General features: G+C 38.9%; 1 protein-coding gene across 23 annotated transcripts in view; it reads right to left on the reverse strand.

Moving 5' to 3' along the window:
- The window catches only part of Magi1 (membrane associated guanylate kinase, WW and PDZ domain containing 1), a 601,293-nt gene that overhangs the window by 75,104 nt on the left and 502,924 nt on the right, over positions 1-23,265 (reverse strand). For 12 of the 23 annotated variants that reach the window (XM_074044157.1, XM_074044156.1, XM_074044155.1 and 9 more), the window contains 5 exons: positions 19,896-19,978; positions 15,667-15,705; positions 9,160-9,217; positions 6,063-6,166; positions 3,527-3,619 (listed from right to left, as the gene is read on the reverse strand). In XM_074044157.1, the coding sequence (XP_073900258.1) occupies positions 3,527-3,619; positions 6,063-6,166; positions 9,160-9,217; positions 15,667-15,705; positions 19,896-19,978 (377 nt within the window). The remainder of the gene's footprint in view (positions 1-3,526; positions 3,620-6,062; positions 6,167-9,159; positions 9,218-15,666; positions 15,706-19,895; positions 19,979-23,265) is intronic. The other 11 variants (XM_074044160.1, XM_020166260.2, XM_020166270.2 and 8 more) reach the window with 2 other exon arrangements.

Genomic DNA, 23,265 nt, shown 5'->3' on the forward strand with positions numbered 1-23,265 from the left:
CATTTGATAAAGTACTTTCTTTGGTTCCTACTCTAGGCTTACTGAGTCAGAATCTTCTAGATTTTGACCCAAAATTCTACCCTCGAACCACTCTTTGGGATAGTTCCTCTTCCGGACTAATATTGGCTCTTCCATTTGAATTCACCAGCCCAGTGCTGTCCAACAGCGCTTTCTGTAATGATAGGAAAACTCCATTTCTGTACCTGCCAATATGGGAGTCACATAACTGTCATGTCCTTGAATGTGGCTAGTGGAACTGAAGAACTCAACCTTTTAATTTTTTAATTGCAATTCATATAAATTTAAATTCAAATGCAAACATGTAACCAATGTATTGGCTAGCAGAGACTTAAGACCATGCAATGAGGTATCCCACAAAAACCAACAAACAGATTTTAGCCAGAGCTAAACTATTCTTAATGACAACTGGTGTTTATCTTTGCTCCCTACTTAGTGGCAAGTGACCAAGTCTCTGTGCCTGAGTGTTGCACATGTAAATGGAGGTAACAATGGTTGCGAAGAGCCATGATGGACGATGTAAAAGCTTAGGTAGGTGTGGGGCACAGAATAAGGGCTCAACAAATGAGTTATGCTGACAGGGGAAGAGTGGAGTGCGTATGCTGCAGGGGAGGCTTCAAAGATCTTGCCCCAAGAATAAGCTTGAACTGGAGGAGTCTGCATAAGAGCACATCTCCAAAAATAACTGTTAAAAGTATGCTCTCAATCAGAGGACAATTTGGTTGAGCAATAAATTTAGCAAAATTAATCCAAGCCATCTAACCAAGCTAGCAAAATGGCTTCTTCCTGCTCACATGATCAATACTAGCTAGCAGATCCAGATGCATGCTCAGAAGGCAGGTAATGCAGAGTCACAAGCAGTGAGCCTAACACTGAAGTCAAAGCAGGGGTGGTGGTGGGGATTTTAACTGTGCTCTTTGGCATACATTATATTCCAAGGATTATAATACTGTATGACGAATGAAGGCCAGTATCGAGGCAACAAAGAAGGGTTGTAAAATGTGTGAGCTGATCCCAGGGAGAGTCCAGTGCATGTGGATGTTTACAGGTTACTGCCATGCCTAACAGAGCGAAGGAAGAAAAAGTAAAAAGAAAAAAAGGGGGCAAGTGCTGGGAGAGTGGCTCAGGCGTAGAGTGCTGGGCTGGTACTTGTGAGGTCCTGAATTCTATCCCTAGCATGGCTCCTCCCCCACCACCACCCCCCCCCAAAAAAAAAAAAAGAAGGGGAGTGGCTTCAAGAAAGAAAACTATTTGAGATGAAGTTTACAGATAAATACCATTTGGATCCTTAGTTGGTGACCTAAGTACCTGGTACACCCAGAACCCGAATCTTTAGGGTTTTGACATATTTAATCTCTAAGGTAATTCTTTAAAATAGCCTGGCTGGCTATCACAGGTATGTGTGACTGCATGGATAGATGTGTATATATGTTCACTCTTTCACTCAACAATAGTTTTAGCAGAAAATATCACAGGATGATACCTGGTTTGGAAGGTTTTTGTTTATTGGTTGGTTGGTGGTACTGGGGTTTGAACTCAGAGCTTTGTACTTTCTAGGTAGATGCGCTACCACTTGAGCAAAGCCTCCAGATGTTTTGACTCTGGTTATTTTGCTCAGGCCAGCCTGGATGGCAGTCTTCCTATTTTATGCTTCTTGTCATAGCTGGGATGACAGGCTGGAACCACCATGCCCAGCTTTTTCCAATGAGATGGGGCTGGCCTGGAATCATGATCCTTCTGTTCTCAGCCTCCCATGTAGATTGGGATAGCACATATGGGGCACTGCACCCAGTATTGGTTGAGATGGGGGTCTCACTAACTTTTTTTTTTTTTTTTTGCCCTGCTTGGCTTTGAACCATAATCCTCCTGATCTAAGCCTTTCAAGTAGCTCTGTTTGTTTGAAAAAAAAAAACAAACAAAAGCCCCCATAGTTTCATGCCTCCATGGAATATCAAGTCTAATAAGAAAATGTCTGTTAATTAACAGAACACCAATCACACTAACTATAAAATTCTACAAATGAGAAGTGTAAGATGGTGAAGAATGACTATGATAGGGGATTCTATTCAAGACTGACATGAACAGGCGTTCATAGAGTTGGAGGAAAAAGAACTGGGTACAGGGAGGAGTCCATGCAAAAGCTCAGAAATGGTCCACAGTTTGACTGGTTCAAAGAATTTAAAGAGGCTGGTGTAGCTCACTCACTTACTATGAGATAGAAACTCACTTACTACTAAGACGACATGAGCCAAGCAAAGAATTGTATATTTAAAAAGTACTGAGGAGGCTACAATCACTATATAGTGATTGTATATATATCTACACCTTTTTTAAAGGCAGCATTGCCATTAAAAGTATACTTACACCAGAAAAAAGCATTTTACATAAAATGATATTAACCTCATGACAATGTCAAGCTAGCAGAAAAACAATTTATTGTGAAAATTATAAGGGAGGAGTTGTAATGGGAGAAAAGTTATTTTACTTTCCTTCTTATATCTAACAGATAGCTTGCTAAAAATGTAGACAGAAAGATAAATTTCATACTATTTTTTATGGTTCTGTACCATAAACACTCCCTAATGCTATCAAACAAGATGCTTGTTCAATTTTCCTCATTTAAGAGAAAAAATATAATCAAAAATCTCCCAGAAGCCTTTCCCATCACTGAGGATAAAGAGGTCTGAAAAGAGCCAGGTTTGAGAGCTCCCAATTTTTAAGAATGATTCTCTCTAGTGGGTGCATACTATTTGTGAATGTAAGTGAGACCCACAGAAATGCTGTGAAACTTTTAAATGTCAAAATAGTGGCAGGAAGAGGAGACACAAAGTCATTAACAGTTACAAGAAAATCCTATTCAAAAGCAAATGTGTTGACTGGAGTCTTGAAATACCTAGTGCTGAGGTTTGAATTACTCTCATTTAACATTGTGTTAAGGACTGAAGGTGTGGCTAAGCAGTAGAGCGCCTGATTTGCAAGTATGAAGTCCTGAGTTTAAACCCCAGTTTCACCAAATAAACAAACAAAGAAAACAAAAAAAAAACCAATGGTATTAAGTGTCTGTGGTTTCTAAGTCAGTCACTCCCAACCCTGAGAAGGGCATTTAGCAAAGTCTGGGGACATTTTTGGTTGTCCTAAGGTGGGAGGTGGAGATGTGTTCCTCATATCTAAGGGATAGTTCAAAGCATCCCATAATGCACAGGAAAGTTCCATACATGAATTATCCGGCTAAAAATGTCAATAGTGCTCAGATTGAGGACAACTGGTTTCAGTATCATTTAGCAGGCATTATCATTTTTAGAATAGTACAAATAGCTGAATTTTATTCAGAAAGGTTACTAATTTTCTGACATATCTAATTAACAATACATGTAGAATTCTTTCATTATTTATGGTTTTTTAGTATGGAAGCAAAACTTGTGAGTTACAAGACTCCACATTTTAAACTGCCTTAGTAAGAATGAGACTTTTGGGCTAACACCATGACGTAATTATAAAAACACATTACCCTGAAGTGGAGCTTCCCTGGCTGGCTCTGGATTGCTTGGGGGATGGGAAGGAACAGCTGGAGGCACAAGGGATGAGGGATCGTCTGTCCATTCTACAAGAAAGAAAAGAAACCGGTTCTTGATTTTCCTTCAAACAGCTGGTCCACTTCCTTTCTTCTCAGTAATACCCAAACCCATAAACCAAGGGAAGACAGCTTACACCAAAAAGAAGCTGGTGCCTGAACTCACTTCATGTTAAGGGACATAAAAAATCTTTTTCTCTCACCTGAGACATTTGGGGGTTAGAAATACTGATTTAGCCAATAAAAACTGCAGTTCTCTCTGGTTGGAGGGTTCAAAGTAAGAGCAAGGAAAAATATCAGCAAAGGTGTAGGTCACCCAAAGGCAGCATTCTCAGACAGAACCTTTTCTGAGGCATGTGAGGTTCTCTAAAGAGAACCGAGGCCTGGGCTAGCCCACTGAACCTGACAGTATTAGGCAATGAACCACATGGAGATAGATTACAGTAGTTTGCTAAGATGCTAACTCCTGCTGTCTCTGAAATGGAGCCACTGGCAGGACTCCTGGGTCCCAATTCTGGTCTTATGTACCTCAGAGGCCTCATAGGAGTGACCTTGAGAAGCACTAGAGTCACTTTCCAGCTTAACTAACATATTCAGTGGAACACTCCCATTGCTCAAGTGGCATTTTCCAACACTACCAAGTTTTAACATCTCAGGAAAAATACACTTTAAAATGTTTTTTAAGACACTAAGGTAGAGAACTTTTCAATTGGCAAACACACTCTCAGTCTAAATTATATAGTGCAGGGCAGCAGGTGGCAAACCAAGGCTTACCAACCAAACTGGGTCCAATGCCTGTTTCTATACAGCCTGCTAGTCAAGAGTAGCTTTTAGATTTTTAAATAGTTAAGAAAAAAAAAAAAAATTAACCCCCGTGTGGTGGTGCAAGTCTGTAAACCTCAGCATTCAGGAGGCTGAGGCAGGAGGACCATGAGTTTGAGGTCAGCTTGACTAGATAGTGTGAGGTTAGTGACAGTGATAGTGAGACCTCAGCTCCAAAAAACAATCCACAAAGAGAAGGAAAAGGAAGAATATGTTGTGACACATAAAAGTCATACGAGGTTCAAATTACAGTGACCATAAGTCAAATTTTATTGACACACAGCTATACTTATTCGTTATATAATGTCTATTGCTGCTTTCATCCATAGTGGCAGAGTGAGTACTTGTAACAGAGACAAAACTGGAAGTATTTACTGTGTGGTCATACACAGAAACAGTTGGATCACCCATAGTCTATAGTCTAGATTTATTATATTTACGGGCTGAACATGTAGCTCAGTGATAGGGTATGTGCTCAGCGTGCAGGAGGCCCTGGGTTAGATCCAGCATCAACCACACACATATACAAAGAAAGTACATAGTTCTATTCAATATTGTAGTAACACAAGTGTTACAACTGATAATTCAAATATTTGATATTCCTAGACTATATTGAGAGGAGAATGGAGTAGATGATTTTAAAAGACCTCAATGAAAAACTGGGAAAAACCTAAGTATTTATTAACAAATGGATGGCTAAATAATGGTGAAGACATTCATTAAATGACACATTATGAAGTCATTAAAAACTATAAGGTGAAAGCCAGGTGCTGGTGGCTCACACCTGTAATACTAGTTATTCAGGAGGCAGAGATCAGGAGGATTGCTTTTCAAAGCTAACCCCAAGCAAATACTTTGTGAGACCCTATCTTGAAAATACCTAACTCAACGAAGGGCTGGTGGAGTGACTCAAGTAGTAGAGCACCTGCTTAGTAAGTTTAGCCCTGAGTTCAAACTCCAGTACTGCAAAAAAAAAAAAAAAAAAAAAAAGTGTGTGTGTGTGTGCATGGTAAATCTGTAATTTTGAAATAGGTGCAAGAAATAGAAAGTGAGAAAAAACAGGTCACTCACACATGTGCAAAATATATTCATACCAAATTAGGTGATGTTTGTTAACATATGCAATTTGTATATCACTAGAAAATTGCTACCCAAAGTTTACCTTTGAGAATGGGAAGGGGACACACATTAGAGAATTTTAAGTGCTACTCTCCCGAATGATTCATATTCGTAATTAGTAACTTTTAAGAAGCATCCAAAATGGTCAGCTCTTTCTGACTGTAATATTCCTAAAATTAAAACTTAATTCTGTCTAAAGGAAAAATGCTAAAAGGCATTTGGATTTAGATAGCAGTTTTGATGCAAATGTCGCTGGGGTTCCTTCACTCTCACAACATCTGAACAGTGCTTCCTTCTAAGGTGGCATGGAGATCTGGGTGCCTTTTGAAATGGGCCCCCTTTGGCCATTCAGTAGGGTGTGTCAAGTGTGGAGAGCCAGCAGAATCTCTGTGTTCCACCACCCAGCACAGCACTCCTCGCCTGGCAAGAGAATGACTCAACTAAGGCCAGTTCTGACCACACGGGGGTGTCAGTGCCCAAGCTTTGCCCCATGTTCCCAGCTCAGCAAAAAGCCTGCAAGGAAGAGACCAACCTTCTGGCGGTGGCGGCTGCTGCTGCTGCTGCTGCTGTTCTAACTGCTTCTTCCTTTTGGCTTCTAGAACTGGGTTCTCGTACTGTGTCTTCCTGTTGATGTGGCTGGGGAGAAAGGAAAACGATTTTCAGCTGGGAAACATTCATCCCACCAGCAAAAGACCAACCATGTTAAGTCCCTTGTATACACTGTATAAGTCTTGTGTCAAAATGCAAAGTTCAGAAGAGGAAATAGAAACGAAGTTTCCATTACTGACTGCTTACAGGCACTGGGCACTGTGCTACCAGGTGTCTGTGCATTTTATTTGAAAATTCTCAGTAAATGCTAGGAGACACGTCCCATTATTATTCATACAGTAGTACCCCGCTGTTCACGAGGGAAGTTTCCAGATCCCAGTGTATGCCTGAAACCAAGGAAAATAGTGAATCCGAAATGTGCTATGGTTTTTCCACATACATGCATACCATGGATGACAAAGTTTAGTTTATAAATTAGGTATAGTAAGAGATTAACAATAATAACTTCCCATAGATTTTAACAACCTGAGCATATGATTCTTTTTCTCTCCTTACTAAGTTGAGAATTTTCACCTTTTCATTTAAAGTTAGCACTTTATGCCTTTTCTTTACCATACTGCACAGCCAGCATCACTACTCTTGGGCTTTGGGGCCATTATAAGTAGAACAAGTGTTACTTGAACACTAGAGCTGTGGTTATCAGTCCGATGACTGAGATGGCAAAGCAGTCAACAGGCTAGCAGTGTATAGAGTACAGGTACACTGGGTCAAAGGAATGAGTCACATCTTGAGCTTGATGGAACTCGATGGCTTGAGATTTCATCTTGTTACTTGGAATGGCACTCAATTTAAAACTTTTGAATTATTTATTTCTGGGATTTCCCATATCATGTTTTTGGACCACAGCCGACCTCAGGTAAGTGAGACCACAGAAAGCAAAACCATGGATAAGTGGAGAACAACTATATTTTATGGATAACCACAATAATCTTCTGAGTAGTTAAAAACTCACCAAATGTAATATAGCTTGGTAAGGAATACCACATGCAAGCTCAGCTCTGTCTGCTTTCAAATTTTAACCACTGACTCTACCCAGCTTTCTAACATGTCACCTGATGGGGAAATTGCTTGAACTCAACAAGAAACAGATTTTAGAATTATTGAAAAGTAAGACGGAAGTAGAATGTCTGACACATACAGTGCCAGGACTCTGTGTAACTGTCCACAGAAATAGAATCATATACTAAAAGATGAAGTTAAAAGGACTCCACTAACATCTGTCAACTATTCTGACCATCTGACAAGGAAGCAGGATTAAAAGTATACCCCTTAGGCAAAGAGACTCCAAATATAGCTAACCTAAGCAGATGTGATGTGCTCAAAGTGACAAAGACCCAGATATTTTACATTGGTATGTAAGTAATAAGGCTGTTACAAAAAAACCACATACATATACTAACACATGTGTAGATACACATATATTTTTGTTGTGGCCTTATTTACTGTGCATGTATGTACAAGTATAGGTAAATATAATATATATATATACATATACATATACACACACATATATATACACGTTGTAAATTTCTTCGGTACACGTGCTATGCAAATTGACAAGCATACACATATTTATATGTACTTATATACACTTTGTAATCCACAAACAAGAATCTTTAGAACTCTATTTTTTAAAGCCAGGCTTGACTTTTGATTTTGATCAAATAGGGTTGGATAGATTGATTATCCTTAATTATTACTAAGGGTCTACTTCTTTAATTCTTAATTCTCACAGGCATATTCTTTTTAAGAAATTGTCTCTCATTAGTGCATTTGTGGATTGGGTATTAAGAGATGGAGAAGGAGAACTAAATAGTGAGGTAATTCCTTGCCCCTCAAAACCCAAGTTCCAAGAAGAGCCCATCTTCTTACTAAATGCACAAGTTGGTTGGGGGAAAATGTAAAAGGAGTCTTGAGTCAGCAGAAATCTCACTATACTCCTGTAAAAACAGATGACCCCCAGAACTTACAAAGGAAATTCATTTCACAAGGTCAGAGAAAGGACCTCACTTGCCTCTCTGATGCCCCAAATTGCCAGCTCTTTCTTTGGTACAAAGGAGGCAATGTTAGTGTCAGCCAAGGACACTTCTATATTCAACTCGTCATTTTTTACAGTAAGATTCTAAGCATTTTACAGCCTGGCATCATATGTTCACATCACCAGGGCATTATACAAATGACTTTGCACTGCCAGCATCATTGGGGAGAGAAGACATGCCTTTTATCTTCACTGTGGCAGGAGGGATAATGGGTACGCAATATTTATATGACACTTGTTTCTTTCAAAGGATCATTTTATTAGTTATCTCATCCTTCACAGTGGAAAAGACAGAAAGCCTGTTTTTTCAGTATTCCATCTCTCGGATCTTTTATTTTCTTAAGTATCATGCTGTCAATCGGTGGTCCTGATGAAAGGACAGTGTGTGTGCCCAGTGCTGGAATAAGGTCCATGGTGAAGAGGTCATGATAAAGGTTTGAGACGTTTGGAAATAGACAACAGAAGCCATGTACATGGGACTCAAGGAAGGAAGATGCAAGGAGGCCCACAGATCACAGTTCCTGTGACTGAGCCTGTTCTCCATTTCCTTCTTACTCTTGGCAATGTTTTATAAATTATTAAGATTTGTCTAATCCTTTTAGAATGTCAGAATGAATGAATAATTAATGAGAAGCTCAGACCTGGGCACAACAAAAAACAGGCCAAACACATCTTCCTGAACACAACCACTATACATGTGCTCCGCTGCACCCTGGCTTTCCCACTCACCACTTCAACTCTACTTACTAGACATCTGCCATTTGCCAAGACGAGGCTCAGCCCCGGTGAGCTACAGCCTGCCTATGGGAAAAAACAAGACAAGAACCCTGCCTTCCTCAATTTACTAACAGATTTTACTATCTTCACATCCACTAGATATTTTCTCATTCATTAAAACATTTTCACTATAAATGAGTATTAAAGTTAGTACATGACTCCACAGGCGCACAAACTAATGTGGGAATTATCAACAGGCACTTACTCTACATAGTAGACACCATAGACAGGGTCTTCGATCTTTTCCCAACCAGCAGGCAGTTCTGCAAAATAAAAGAGCATTTAGGGATAGAAGAGCCGATTCTTGAAGAGCCTGGGGACTGTCAACAACAGAGTTAGGTGAAGGAAGAAAGATTCATAAAAATGCCTTAAATCCAATTAAAACTGTATATCCAGAACTGAAAGGAAGATTCTATTCTTTTTGTTGTGTTCAGTGTACTTTCTTACACAAAGAACAGTTTTTTGGTCTACTGGCATTTCACTCAAGAAAATAAACTTAAAGTGTACTCCCAGCTGTCTTTATTCTTAACCAACTATTAAATTTGATTTTAATGGAAATACTTAAAACTTGCCTTGAGTGCCTAGCTCCTACTTAAATAGTTACAGATTTTCTCATTTTCTTTCCAGCTACCTTACCTCCATAAGCAACAATGAATAAAAATTAATGTTTCTGTTTCATTTTCCATACAATAGTCCTGGTTTTGCTTTACCTTGAAGAAAATTAAACCTGCATTTAATTTTCTCCTTGTTCCTAATTAAAATGCTTGTTGGTAAATAAAAATGCCCACATGGTGATGGGTTTCTGAAATGCATGTATCTGTCACTGTTGCCATATTGGGCCAGTCCATCTTCCCCAGAATTTTACCTATAAAAGAGAAATACAGGTTGCATGTGAAGTGGTGCACGCCTGTAATCCCAGCAATTTAGGACACAGAGACCAGGAGAATTGCAGTTTGAGGCCATCTTATGCAAAAATTTAGCAAGGTTTCATCTCACAAACAAACAGGGCATGGTAGCACATAACTGAAATCCCAACTACATGGGAGTCAGAAGTAGGAGGATCATGGTTTGAGGGCAGCCAAGGCAAAATGTGTGAGCTCCTACCTGAAAAATAACTAAAGCAAAAATGGCTGAGGACGTAGCTCAATGCAAGGTCCTGAGTTCAAGCCCTACTATCATAACGACAAAAAAAGAAAGAAGGAGAAACACAGGTCTTGCTGCTAGACTGCCTGTTACCTTTGGGGGAAGACACCGTTCTTTAAAATGTGGTGTTAAGATGGGGATATATGTGCCTTTCAAAACGTAGCCATGCTCTACTGGACTTTCATTTTAGACAGCAGTGGGTTCTGTTGCAACAAGAATCAGTTGTGGAAAGGCTCACTGCACCACAGTATTTTATTGGTGAAGGGAGCACCTAGGTTGGAGTGTGAGTGAGTGATTGATAATCCTTCCAGACACAGCAGCAATTACTCAACTTGATTTGAAAGCCACCGTGATCTGCATAGTTAACACAGCTGGTAGAATACTATGCTCCAAAGGTAATCATTATTCCTAGCAGTTAACTATTAAGAGCAACTTGAATGGAATACTACCAAGACTTGAAATGTCATTTACTTTGAAGGAGTCTTGTTGATTTTTTAATTCCAGGAATCATGTAATCACTATTTTCAAACACTGACCATTTCATGGGTAGAGGTCTCACACATGTCACTAATAGTCCCAGACAGAGTTGGAGACATCGTGTGTACACAAACACACACAGACTAATTACTCAAAGTTTGTGTTTTGCTCAGATTTGGCTGAACATCAAGAAATATTAATTTCATGGTTTTTACTCCACATGTTACTTGTTTGCAAACAAAGAGATGGGTTTTCCCCTCCTTTCTTTTCTATTATTATTATTATTTTTTTTAACACATAACAGGTTCTATAGCTGTCTTTGAATTCAGGAGATATAAGCTACTAACATGCAAGACAGGTCCCATTTGCTGATGTAGATACAACTTGGCATTTTGATACACGGAGTCTTGCGAGCCATGTAAATTAAATGCTTGGGAAATGGTTTCTCCTTACAATAAAGCTGGATATTACCATTTAAATGAAAAAGAACGAGGAAAATATTTCCAGAGTGGGGAAATTGAAGAATTAACAATTGCAAATCGGAGCAGAGTCACAAGGGTGAGAAGAATGGGTGAGGTGAGGGACCATACTATAATTAATCAAACCAGACCTCTTCCCAAAATGTGCAACCTGAAATATTTGACCTGATTATCTTTAGTTACAATGGGGAAATATTCCACATTTAATTGGCTCATTTGCCAAGCATTTATTGCTGGCCTGATAATGTGTCAGACATCAAGGACACAAGGAGAAACACAAGTGTACTAGAAAAGCAGAAAATTCAGTCTCACGGCCTGTGCTTTGATGCAGGGTTCAAGAAGCCACCCCTGACTTTTGACCTGTTGCTTCATCAACAACTTAATGTCCTGGAGTTCAGAAATGGGGTCAGTCAACTGGTGTTTCTGAACATTTGTCAATTTAAGTACTTCTGGAACAGATGAGCAAACTCCAGAATTTTTCCAGTTTTTCCAAGTTAAAACTCATTTTGAATCAAAAAGATAGATTTCTTGTTTCCAATATGGTGATTAACTTAATAACAGGAATTAGTCTCCTGATGCTTAAAATAGAAATGGGTCATCAATTTAAAAAAAGGAAGATGTTTGTCCTAGAATTTGTCATTTGGTTCTAAAAATCTGAAAATGCAGAAAATATTTAAGCCTGGAAAGTGATTATATTATAGTTTGTTTTTTTTTCTTAAACAAAAACCACCTGCTATGTCTAATGATGGTCAGGCAGCAGATAAGACTGTAAGACCTACTGAGACTGGAGGAGGCTGAGACCCTTCTAGAACCGCTCACATCTGGACTGGACCTTATTACTGCTAAACTCTATCACTCTGTGGCCTTAGGTGGTTATTCGACATCTCTGAACCATATCTTTCTCCTGAATCAGCTCAAAGGTAAATGCCATTTACAAGGAGAACACTTGCAAAACACAGCACGGCACACAACAAGTGTTCGACCAGTGACAGCTCTACCAGGAAAGCTTCCATGGCCTATGTGCTTGCTCTCCTTGCCTCTGAAAATATAATGTGGTACCAATTTCCTGCCACAGAAGCAAATATTGAGCAGTCAAATATCCTAAACCCTTATAAAGAGAGCTGTCAGTGAACAGATCAAAAATCATGTTCAAACTCAAGGATAAATTTCAAAATTATGGCATAATTTTGGTTGGTAAGGGGAATTCATTTTCTTGTCTCTGCCTCTCTTATTGATTTTGCCACATCAACACCCAGTAGTTTCAAAAGCAAGGTTCTTCTGGTGTCTTTGGATTCAAGGGACCGTTCTGCAGAAGACTCAATAGAATCTGCAAACCCAAAGTGCATAATGGAGCTACTGACCCACCCAAAATGACAGAGGTCAGAAATGACAACTCCATAATCAGATGATCTGTGGCCAACACCTACACCAACTGTTCATGCCTCCCAAGGTGGCTTAGGGAGAAGTTCCTTGTCACATTTGGAATCACTGTTCACTGAAAACCGGACAGTTTTGCTTTTGTTTGAAATTAGACCCCTTTTATTAAGAAAATTCTGTCAACAGAATCTTCAATGAACACAACAAAAAACAGCACACATGGGTGTGTGCATGTACACATACTACTCTTTCTACAGTGGACTGGCGTGGGCAAAAATCAAGGGTTCTGTCTACTCTCCCTACAAGGTTGCATTCAGGCTCCTCGCTTGTCCCGTGTTAAAGGGATAAAGTACTGTAAAGAAGCACTGTCAGTCCAACGAGAGAGAAGTAAGAGATAATAAAACTGGTAATACAATCAACAGGTGCCGATCACAGAGGTGAATACTGGCATATATTCTTATTATGTGGCCTCAAAAATATCACGCACAACCAATTTCAGCCACAGAAGCAAATACTGAGCAGTCAAATGCCTCATAAGCATCAAGGGAGCTCCCAGTTCAGTCCCAATTTATGTATTTCTTTTTTAAAGGGTGGCAAAAAGAAGGCGAACAACTTTGCCAAGGTCATAGAGCCAAGTAGGAAGCCAGGAAGTAGGGAGTCCCTAAGTGCAGGAGTCAGTAACTGGAGAGCCTCCAGGCAGTCTGATCTGACCCTAGAGACAGCTCCACTATCACCTCCCACCTATAGCTATGACTATGAGAAGGGACATATGCTCCATTAGAATTCATTTTTTATCATCCTTAACACCACTGGAAAGTTCCCACAATGTCGCAGTCACATGGGGAAAGAAAAATACAGAAACTTCTTTTTTGAACGTCAACATTCAAACTTTCACAGAAGCAATTAAGGTTGTGCCTCTGGGCACAGTTTTGTCTTCTCGTTGGCCACCTGGCTTTGCAGAACGCCCACCCACATAGATTACTCAGGTAGCAAGCGTGGTTGAAATTGCTTGAACAGGTAATTAAGATAGTCACTTTGTATATGGAAAACCTAGTTCTGTCTCTTTTCAGTTATTCTATCTACTATCACTAAATTGGTAAATTCTTTTTTTTTTTAAATAAAGTTAGTTTCAAATTGTTCTATTATATAAGGTGAACCTCAAGACACTGAGACAGCAATGACCACAGGACAACTTATTAAACAACTTTTTTTATTTTATCCTGATACTGGGGTTTGCACTTAGTGCCTCAAGCTTGCTAGGCAGGTTTGCTACCACTTGAGCCTCACCCCCAATCCTTTTATGCTTTCTTATTTTTTAGGTAGGGTCTCACCTTCTTGCCCTAGCAAGCTTCAGACCATGATCCTCTTACCCACAGCCTTCTTCATTCCTGGGATACACACATGTGCGCCACCATGTCTGGCTTATTGATAGAGAAGGGGTCTTGCTAATTTCTTGCCTGGACTGGCCTCTAACCTTGATCCTTCTGATCTCTGCAGCTTTTTTTTTTTTTTTTTTGGTGGGACTGGGGTTTAAACTCAGGGCTTCACATTTGCAAAGCAAGCCCTTTACTGCTTGAGCCACACCTCCAGTCCATTTTGCTTTGGAGTATTTTGGAGATGGGGCCTCAGGAACTACTTGCTTGGTCTGGCCTCGAACCATGATACTCCCAATCTCAACCTCCCAAGTAACTAGGATTACAGACCTGAACCACCACACCCAGCTAAACATCTTTAAAATGTATCCCTCAGCTACATGGGAGGCAAAGGAAGGAGGTGAGTTCAAAGAGAGTCTGGGTAAAGTTGCACAAGACCTTGTCTCAAAAACAAAACCAAAAGGATTGAGGGCATAAGTGTTTGCCCGGCGTGCGCAAAGCTCTGGGTTTAATCCCCAGTACCTGAAACACATTCCCTAATAGTTACTGAGTGATTGGTAATTTTCGGACTATCCCTCAACTATAACAGGACATTTTCTAATCATCAAGAAAAACAGAGCTGAATCTATACCGCAACTTACTCAATCACAATTACCCTTATCTATGTAACAAAACCAAAACAGAATTAAAACGATTACCTATTTTTGTACGATTTGTAGAACTTAAGATAATTTCAAAAATGCCAGATAGTTTCAATAATCTTATGGACAGTTCCATTGATTTTGATGTCAAATAACTTTGAATTTTGGTCAATTTGTATCAGCTAAGGCTTTCTTCTGTAATTTAACTGAAACTTTTGCCTTTTCACTTACTGCTCAGTGGATGCCTCAGATGGAATGCAAGCTAATTTTAATATTGTTCAAATGTGAACACAGAGCACTTAAGAGGGAATACAATTCAATATACAGAGCCTGGCATCACCTGCACAAATAAATTACTTTAAACCATACTAGCTAGTGTAGTCAAGACTTGACTTACATTGATAAATACTCACTAAGAAAAATGGCACAATTAGCACTACTTCTGGTTCCAAAGACATTCTGTATAGTGGCAAGGCAAGGTCTGCAATGTGGTCCATGATTTAATAACACCACCACCAAAAGACTCACTAACTATCCAATTAATCACTGAAATTATCTTATTGCAACTACCCCTGCAGCCATTAAATTCATCTTTTTTGTTTATTTAGCTCTGTTTTTTTTTCTACCTCCCATGTAGATAAACCATTCACACTAAACAAATGAAGCAATGAGGCCGAGACAAATTCAAAGGTCACAGCAGGCATCACTTCAGTTCTTTCTCAATCTTCAATTTACAGAATTTCCCATCAGCAATTTGCTAATTCTCATTCTAGTTTCAATTCACTCATACTTTTTCCTATTCAGACACAATGTATTTCAACTGTATATGATGCCTACTGACAAACTCATGGATAAGCTAGAGTGAAGATCATAATTGGAGAAGTGTAAACTCTAGAAACAGAGGGATTAGCTGGGCATGGTGGTACATGCCTGTAATCCCAGCTCCTCAGGAGGTGTAGGTAAAAGGATTGAAGTCTGAGGTCACCAGGCAAAAGTATAGGACCCTATCTGAAAAACAAACTAAAAAAGAAGCAAAAAGGACTAGGGTGTTTGTGACTCAAGTGGTAGAGTATTCGCCTACCAAGCACAAGGCCCTGAGTTCAATCCCCATACCTCTGGGGAGGTGGGGGAAGAAAACAAAAAACTGGAGAGAAAGACCCAGAGAGATTAAGCAATCCACCATGCAGGGCAGTCATGCAGCAATAGCAGGCAGAGCGTTTACCTAGTTCACTGTCCAGCTCCTCGGTGTGTACCCCTTCTTCTCCAAAGGAAGAGCAGGAATGAGAGAGAAAGAAAAATTCAGACACCAGCACCAAGAAAGAAACTCCCGTCAGAGAAACAGCCACAAACACATCACATATTTGTCCTTACCTGCATTGTGGGTTATTACATTGGTTAGCTAGTAAACCCATGACCTCAGTGTAAATCACAAAACAGTAAAAGCTGATATTGGCAAAATGATTATATGCCTCATTTCCTTGCATGTCAAAATAGGATTTGATTGGTTATAAAAGATGACAAACACCTTTGTGGTCTCAATGTCCTTAAGTGGGAAGTCACTTATTGCAGACCTTATTTGCAGCAAACAAAGCTATTAGACCTTTCAATATTAGTCCTTTTAATCCTTCAATAATCCTCTCATCAGAGAGGCCATTACACTGACAATTAAAGCATTTAATACACAGGTAATACTGCTACTTGAAAAAGGGAAGGTGAGGTCAAATCGAAAAAGCAGATTGTATAAATGAGTTCAACATTTTTCCAAAGGAACTTTCTAGATGGACTGTCATGTTGATGTATACGGAAGTCAGGCTTGAAGGCTACCCTGAAGGAGGTCTGGGAGGCAGAGTTCAGTGATTTTGATAGTTGCTTGTATATAAGCTTTCTAAGTCAAAATGTTCTGCAGTAATAGAATGAACATGTTTTCAAGATTTTAGTGAGCAAAATAAGTGAAGATCCTTTCCACTCTTGGCTTCTCTGGTTGCCAGCAAAACATTTGATCATTACTGGGTAGAAAACACAGCACAACACCCAAAGATTATTTCATACAGAGCATCTCCCCAGTACACGGCAGGTAGCTCTGGTCTCCAGAGGAAGTTCCACAAATACAGGGAAAACGGGTTAAACCTGTTTTTACCACCGCAGAATCCTTGGTGTCCAGGGTAGTTTATGGAACATGTTAGGTACTAAATAGTTCTCAAATGAATGAGTGTATCTATTACTGACTTAAGTAATCAACATGACCGTATATACCCTGAAGAGTTTTGACTTAAAATTCCAAGAATGAGTTTCAAGAGGTATAGTTTCTTAAAGAAGGCTATCCAGTTTACACAAAATAATTGCTAAAAACGCCTATTTTCATGTTATTGAATAGCGCCTTTGGGAGTGTTCATTCATTTTTTTTCAGTAATTATTTACAGAAACCTATGATATGACAGTCACTGTGCTAGGTGACAGATATCAAAAGAACGCAGACACAGTTCTACCCTTTGGGAAGAGGACACAAGTTCAACACTAACAGAAACAAAACTAAAGTTACAATTGAAAAGTTCTCTAGAGTAAGATCTATAGGAAAAGTGACCTGATCTTATCTGGTCATGGAAGAAGTCTCTGAACTGGAATGGGAAGGATATGGGAAATTTGACAGGAAGAAGATGTTGAGTAAGACATGACTAGAATTTAAGCTCTGTGAGAGCAGGGCTTTCTGACAGCTGGAGTCACTAATAAACCTGAAGGGCACAGAGCATGTGTCATGTAGAAGGTTTTCAGTAACAATTTGTGAAGTGTGAGAGAACTGCATATGTGACTGCCAGGCAGCAGGGATTCAGTGGGGATGCAGAGCAGACAGCAAGGGAGACAGAACAGCGAGGGGAGGGGTTCGGGTAGCTGAACTCCCTTGGGCTTAGAAAAGTAAGCTGAGGACTCACATTTACTAAGCAGACTACAGATCCACTGGACAGAGCTTGAAGGGTGGTCAATGATAATATCAGCTCGTTTACAGTAAAAGGAAAATCCTCTGGGTGCAGTTTTAAAAGAAGACAGTCAAGAGTCCAGGTGGGAAGTAAGTGTGAACCAGACTAAGAAAGGTAGAGTGGGGAAGGAAATAGGGAATGTATTCTAGAGATATTTAGGAGACCAAGTAAATTCAGAATGCTCATGTTTTACAAACGGGTGTGAAGAGAGGTGATAATGAAGGGGACTCTTGAGTCTGCATGAATTTACCCTTAACTGGGATAGAAAACATCTAGGAGGACTTTGGGGCGGGGGGGGGGGGGGGGAGAGAAGATCATTAGCTTGGTGTTAATCAGACTGAGGTTGAAGTCTCCTTGAGAAACCCAGTTGGGGTATCAATCAGGCAGATGAAGCCGATGGCCTGGAGCTCAAAGGCAATGTCAGAGGCTTCTAATAAAGCTAGACACAGAGCAATGACCAGAAGAGCAATTAACTCAATTTTTGAGATAAGAAAAAAGAAAACACAACATTTTACAATAATTAAGTTTGATGCCAGACTGTTAGATCCAATGTAACATCTCTGTGGCATATGAGCCACAGCGAATGTAAAGAAATACAGGGACAGACTGGGGATGTAGCTAAGTGGTAGCATGCTTACCTTGCATTTGCAAGGCCCTGGGTTCAATCCCCAGCTCCTCCCCATCACTCACACACACATACATTCAGGGACAATGTTTGTAAGCAGCAGTGTTTTCCTGATTTGGGAAAATAACATAAATAATAACACAAGGTAGACTTGTATTAACTGGCAACCAAAAATGCAAACTGATGTTCCCCATAATCTGATTATACATTTGTGGTGTTTGTGTGTGTAGGCACACAGACATACATACAATATCTTTTAGAAATAGGATATGGTTTCTGATGTTGAAGGGATAATTACTAAGCTAACTGCATTTGGTATGAATTACATATACTTGTGCTAAAGGAAGTAACAATATAAATCACAAGAATTCTAAGAATGACAGAATACTAGATTTGGTAACAAAAACATTCAGTAACGCTTCTTATGCCTTTACCTCAATAAGGGATTTTCTCAGTAAAAGCACTCATGTTTTTCTGTTATCTATCAAATAGTATTAACAGGCAACTTCATATGTCCTAATGTATTTATAATGGACACTGAAAAACTCTACAGTAGTAAGAGTACCTAATCTGCCTTCAAAATTATCAGTCATCAAATAAGGATGACATTTTGTTCCACAAAGTTATATGGTTAAATGTGTTTTATGTTCTGATCTTTGAGAACTGATCACCTATGTATTATACATTAAACAGAATCTCTGCTGTCCCAGGAAAGCATGCAAAATACAGAAGAGTTAATAATATCAGGTCCATTCCTTCCTCAGCAATGCAACCAAGCAAGCAAAATAAAATGAGTGCCTCAGTCCTGTCTCTTAAGGACATATGTTCCCAGTTGAAGTTACTCAGATAAATATGAACACAGTATGCTTATTTCATGTAACCTACACACCATGTATAATGGGAGGTTCTTGGAGTACAAGGTTTTGACAGAATTATACTTTAAAATACTGGCTTGCATTTTCAAGCCTCACATTTATATATGCCACAATTCTGCATGACAGGATGAATTCATAAACTTGTTATCTTATAGGAAAATATGTATTCCATAATTATACTACTAATTCAAATGCCAGAAATGAAAAATGGACAAGAAAATAAACCATTTTCCTTTTAATAAGTCCATCCCTAAAAGTAATTTTAGTAGCGATTGGGATAGATTTCAGTGTACTACTGAAAAGGGACATACTTGCTATTTTATTTTTAACATGGTACAGAAATAATTAGAAACCCCAAAGCCTTGAAATAAACTTTTCCAACAAAAGCTCTTATCACCAGATAGTTTGTTTCCAAGATGAACAGAGAGAGGGAGGCAGTAGTTAACACCTTGTCTCTTTCTCAGAAAAATAAACTTTTTGGAAGTTATGGACATATCCTAATAGACGCAGATCTCCAACATGTCAAGATCTGTACCCCCTCTCTCCCAAGCTGGGGAAATAACAGCCCAAGAAAAACTCCTATTTCTTCCTGTAGGATTTTCATAACATATAGCTGGGGTCCAGGAGGTCTGGTGACCACCGAATCACTGTTTTCTTTATTTCTAGACATCTTCTAGTTGTTTCTTTTTTTTTTCAAATTCCTAAAAACAGAGCAGGTAACTGTATTTGAATAGCTTCTTGCCGTGCTCAGGTTCTATTTCCATTGGAGATACTAGTGTGTGACATAAAGGATTTGTTCTTGTAACAATTCTAGTGAATATCCTCCTGCCTTTGTAAACCACAGTGCATTTCCTAGAACTTGAGTTACCGCTTAAAAACTCAATGTTACAAACCAGATTTTCTTGCTACCATAATGCTAATATTTGCACATGTAAATAAACCCCCAACTCACTGAACCTGAGACATTCCTCATCCTTACCATCATCTTCACACTCTTCCAGAGGCTTCTGCTGCTTGTTCAGGCACCGAGGGTCTAACCAAGATGTTGTTTTTGTGTTATGGCTATAATCCGAAAACAAACAGAAGACAGTTGTTTAAAAAGAAAGAGGAGAATTAAGCACACTTGAATATTTACTCTTCAATCAAAGTAAGATACTTTCCAACAGCAAACCCAAGTCACAAGAGAGTTGGGGTCTGGGAAGAGAAAATGGCTCGGGGAGAGTCTTAGGGAAGCATTTTCCCTACTTACGTTATAATCATTCAATTACTGATAGCTTAAAATGTAATACCAGCTTTAGTTTTGAAAGAAGAGTGACAAATGACATGCTTTGCCTGTACTGTCTACTCTCGTCTAGACTTATTGTATTAGTCTTCCCGTTGGCAAATTTTAGTTTATTTTAAATTTGTCTATGATTGAAATCTTGGATACTGAAATTCACAAAGACCATTGTTTCACTCATATTACATAAGCATTGTCATGACAGTGTGAAACTACCTCAATTCACACAAGTGGTTCAAAACTACTAATATTCGTAATTCATTACAACATTCTAAATTATGCTAGACATACTGAAGGCAACTCAAAATTACCTGTCCTAAAGAGAAGCTGGGCCAAGAGGAAGCTTGGAGAAGCTACGCAGCCATACAACAGCTTTGTGGAGGCCTAGGCCAACCCTAGATGAAGTGTTTTAACAGACAATGGGGATTTTGATGTCTCAGAGTGGACAGAAACACTGCCAAGGATATTGTCCTTCATTTATGTTGGAAATACACAGGCATGGCCAGAAGTCAGCCTTTGTACTTCCCCAAGGCTGCTTGAGCCCCCTCTACACTGTGCAGCTAAGTGGGTGGGCAGGGAATTCCATGTCCAATAGCTCTGGCTACCAACGAGAAATGAAAAAACAAATGCTTTAAGTTTACCTAATTTTTTAACCAAACTTTGAAGTTCAGGCTATTGATATGGATGAAAAGGAAGGGTGTCACCAAAGAATTTTAGATTTTTATTTCACTAATTATTAAAGAAAAAAGTATGGTAAGTAAAAAACAAAATATGCAAATGTATACACACCATCTCAACTGTTAAAAGAAAAAAAAAAGAATTAAAGTATAGAAACCACCACCACTACTACTTGACTACTTAGAACTGTGAGCAGCTATGTCTTTTACATGTATAATTTATTTAATTCCTAGAATAATCATCCAATGGAAGTAATATTAGCATTAAAATCATTACTTTCCATTTTCCAGATGAGTAAACTGGGGACAGCAAATTGAAGATGTCTGCTTAAGGACACAGCACTGATATACAGCAGAACTGGGAGTCAAACCCAAGGAGTCCTCTACCAGACTCCGTGGAGTGCACTGTTCTACACAATGGTCTAGTGACCCTGGTCACTGCTGGGAATCAAGATTACGCACGATTTAAGAAAACAACCTCTTTACTTTAAAGTACCTGAAGAAATAATACAGCTAGATCCCACGTGTTCTCTACCTAAATCCATCAGTGGTGACACCTTGTAAAACTGTACACTGTGACAACTAGAACACTGATATCCACTCAGTCAAGATACAAGACATTTCTATCATCGTCAGGATCCCCCATAATCATACACCTGGCTCCCTTTCAACCCTTCCTTCCAAACCTCTTCTTAATCCCGCAGCCACTAATCTGCTCTCTACTTCTATAATTTTGTTACTTCAACGATGTTATATAAATGGAATCACAGGATTAGTGTTTTTGGACTGGTGTTGTCATTCAGCATAACTCTCCAGATTGTTGCAGATACTGGTGACTAACTCGTTCACTGGCTGAGTAGTATGGTATTCCATGGCACTGGATGTACCAATGAGCCACGCAAAGACAGTTCCAGATTTTTGCTGTTCAGAATAAATTTAAGATAAACATTTATGCATAGGCTCTTGTGTGAATATTGTTTACTGCTCTGGGATAAATGACTGTGTGTGCAACTGCTGGATCACATGGTAATTGCATGCTCGGTTTTTTAGGAAGTATATTCTGGAATATCATACAATTTTACATTCCCACCAGCAAGGCATGAATGATCCATCTTCTCTGCATCTTTGCCATCATTTTCTGTTGTCACTATTTTTTATTTCAGCCATCCTAATAGGTATGTAGTGATATCTCACTGTGGTTTTGACATTCATTTCCTTATGGCTAATGTTACTGAATGGTTGTTTTTTTCATGTACCACTTATATATATTCTCTTTAGTGACATATTTGTGTGTGTCTTTAGTTCATGTTCTAGCTGAATGGTTTGTTTTTCATACTTGAGTTATGAGAATTCTTCATATATTATAGATAACTAGTCTTTTTTTAGATAGAGGTCTGCAAATTTTTTCTCTCAATCTGTGGTTTGCATTGCCATCCTAGTAGGGTCTTTTGTAAGTCAAACCATTTCATTTTAATGAGGCCAAATTGATCAATTTTCCTTTTTTAGTATCATATCATACTTTTGATGGCATCTAAGAACTCTTGGACTAGCCTTAGATTTCAAAGATTTTTTTTTTAATTCCTAAATGTTTTCTTGCTTTATGTGTCATCCTTGAGTCCATGGCTTGAGTTAGTTTTTTTGTGTAACGGCTGAGGTTTAGGTTGAAGCTAAGTTACATGTCTCTGGCTGTCACTTGCTTCAGCACACATATTGAGAAGGCTGTTTTCCCTCTCATGAGCTGCTTTCTTGTCTTTGTCAAAAACCAGCTGGGTACATTTATGGGTCTATTTCTGGGTTCTACATTCTATCCCATAGATCTGTGAGACTATCCCTTCATCAATACCACCAAGTCTTTATTACTATAAATAGTAATATCAAATAGACTGATTACTTTTATTCTTCGAATTCAAAATTGTTTTCATCATTGTTCCCTTTGCCTTTCCATATATGTTTCAAATAAACTTATCTATATTCACAAAACACCTCACTGAGACTTTAATGGGAATTGCATTAAACCTGTATGTAGATTTTAGGAGCATGGGTATCTTCAGCAATTCTGAGTTTCCCAGTCTATAAGCAGAGTATGTACTTTCATTTATTTACACTTTCTTTGATTTCGTCCATCAGCATTTAGTCATGTACAGCATGCACAATTCTGAACATGATTTTTAGATGAAGACCTAATGCAGTTGAGCAACTGTCAACAGCATTTCCAACTTTGGTGTCCAAGTGTTCACTGCTGTCATACAGATCATCAGTTGATATGTGTATGCCTAGCTTTCATCTTGCTGAACTCAAAGATTTTTGGGGGGTAGGAATATATTTTTTGCAATTTTCTACATAATCATGTAGGGAGAATTTATTTCTTCCTTCCCAATCTCTGTGGCTTTTTA

The sequence above is a fragment of the Castor canadensis genome, chromosome 10 (genome assembly GCF_047511655.1).
Source record: "Castor canadensis chromosome 10, mCasCan1.hap1v2, whole genome shotgun sequence".
NCBI classification, from domain to species: Eukaryota; Metazoa; Chordata; class Mammalia; order Rodentia; family Castoridae; genus Castor; species Castor canadensis.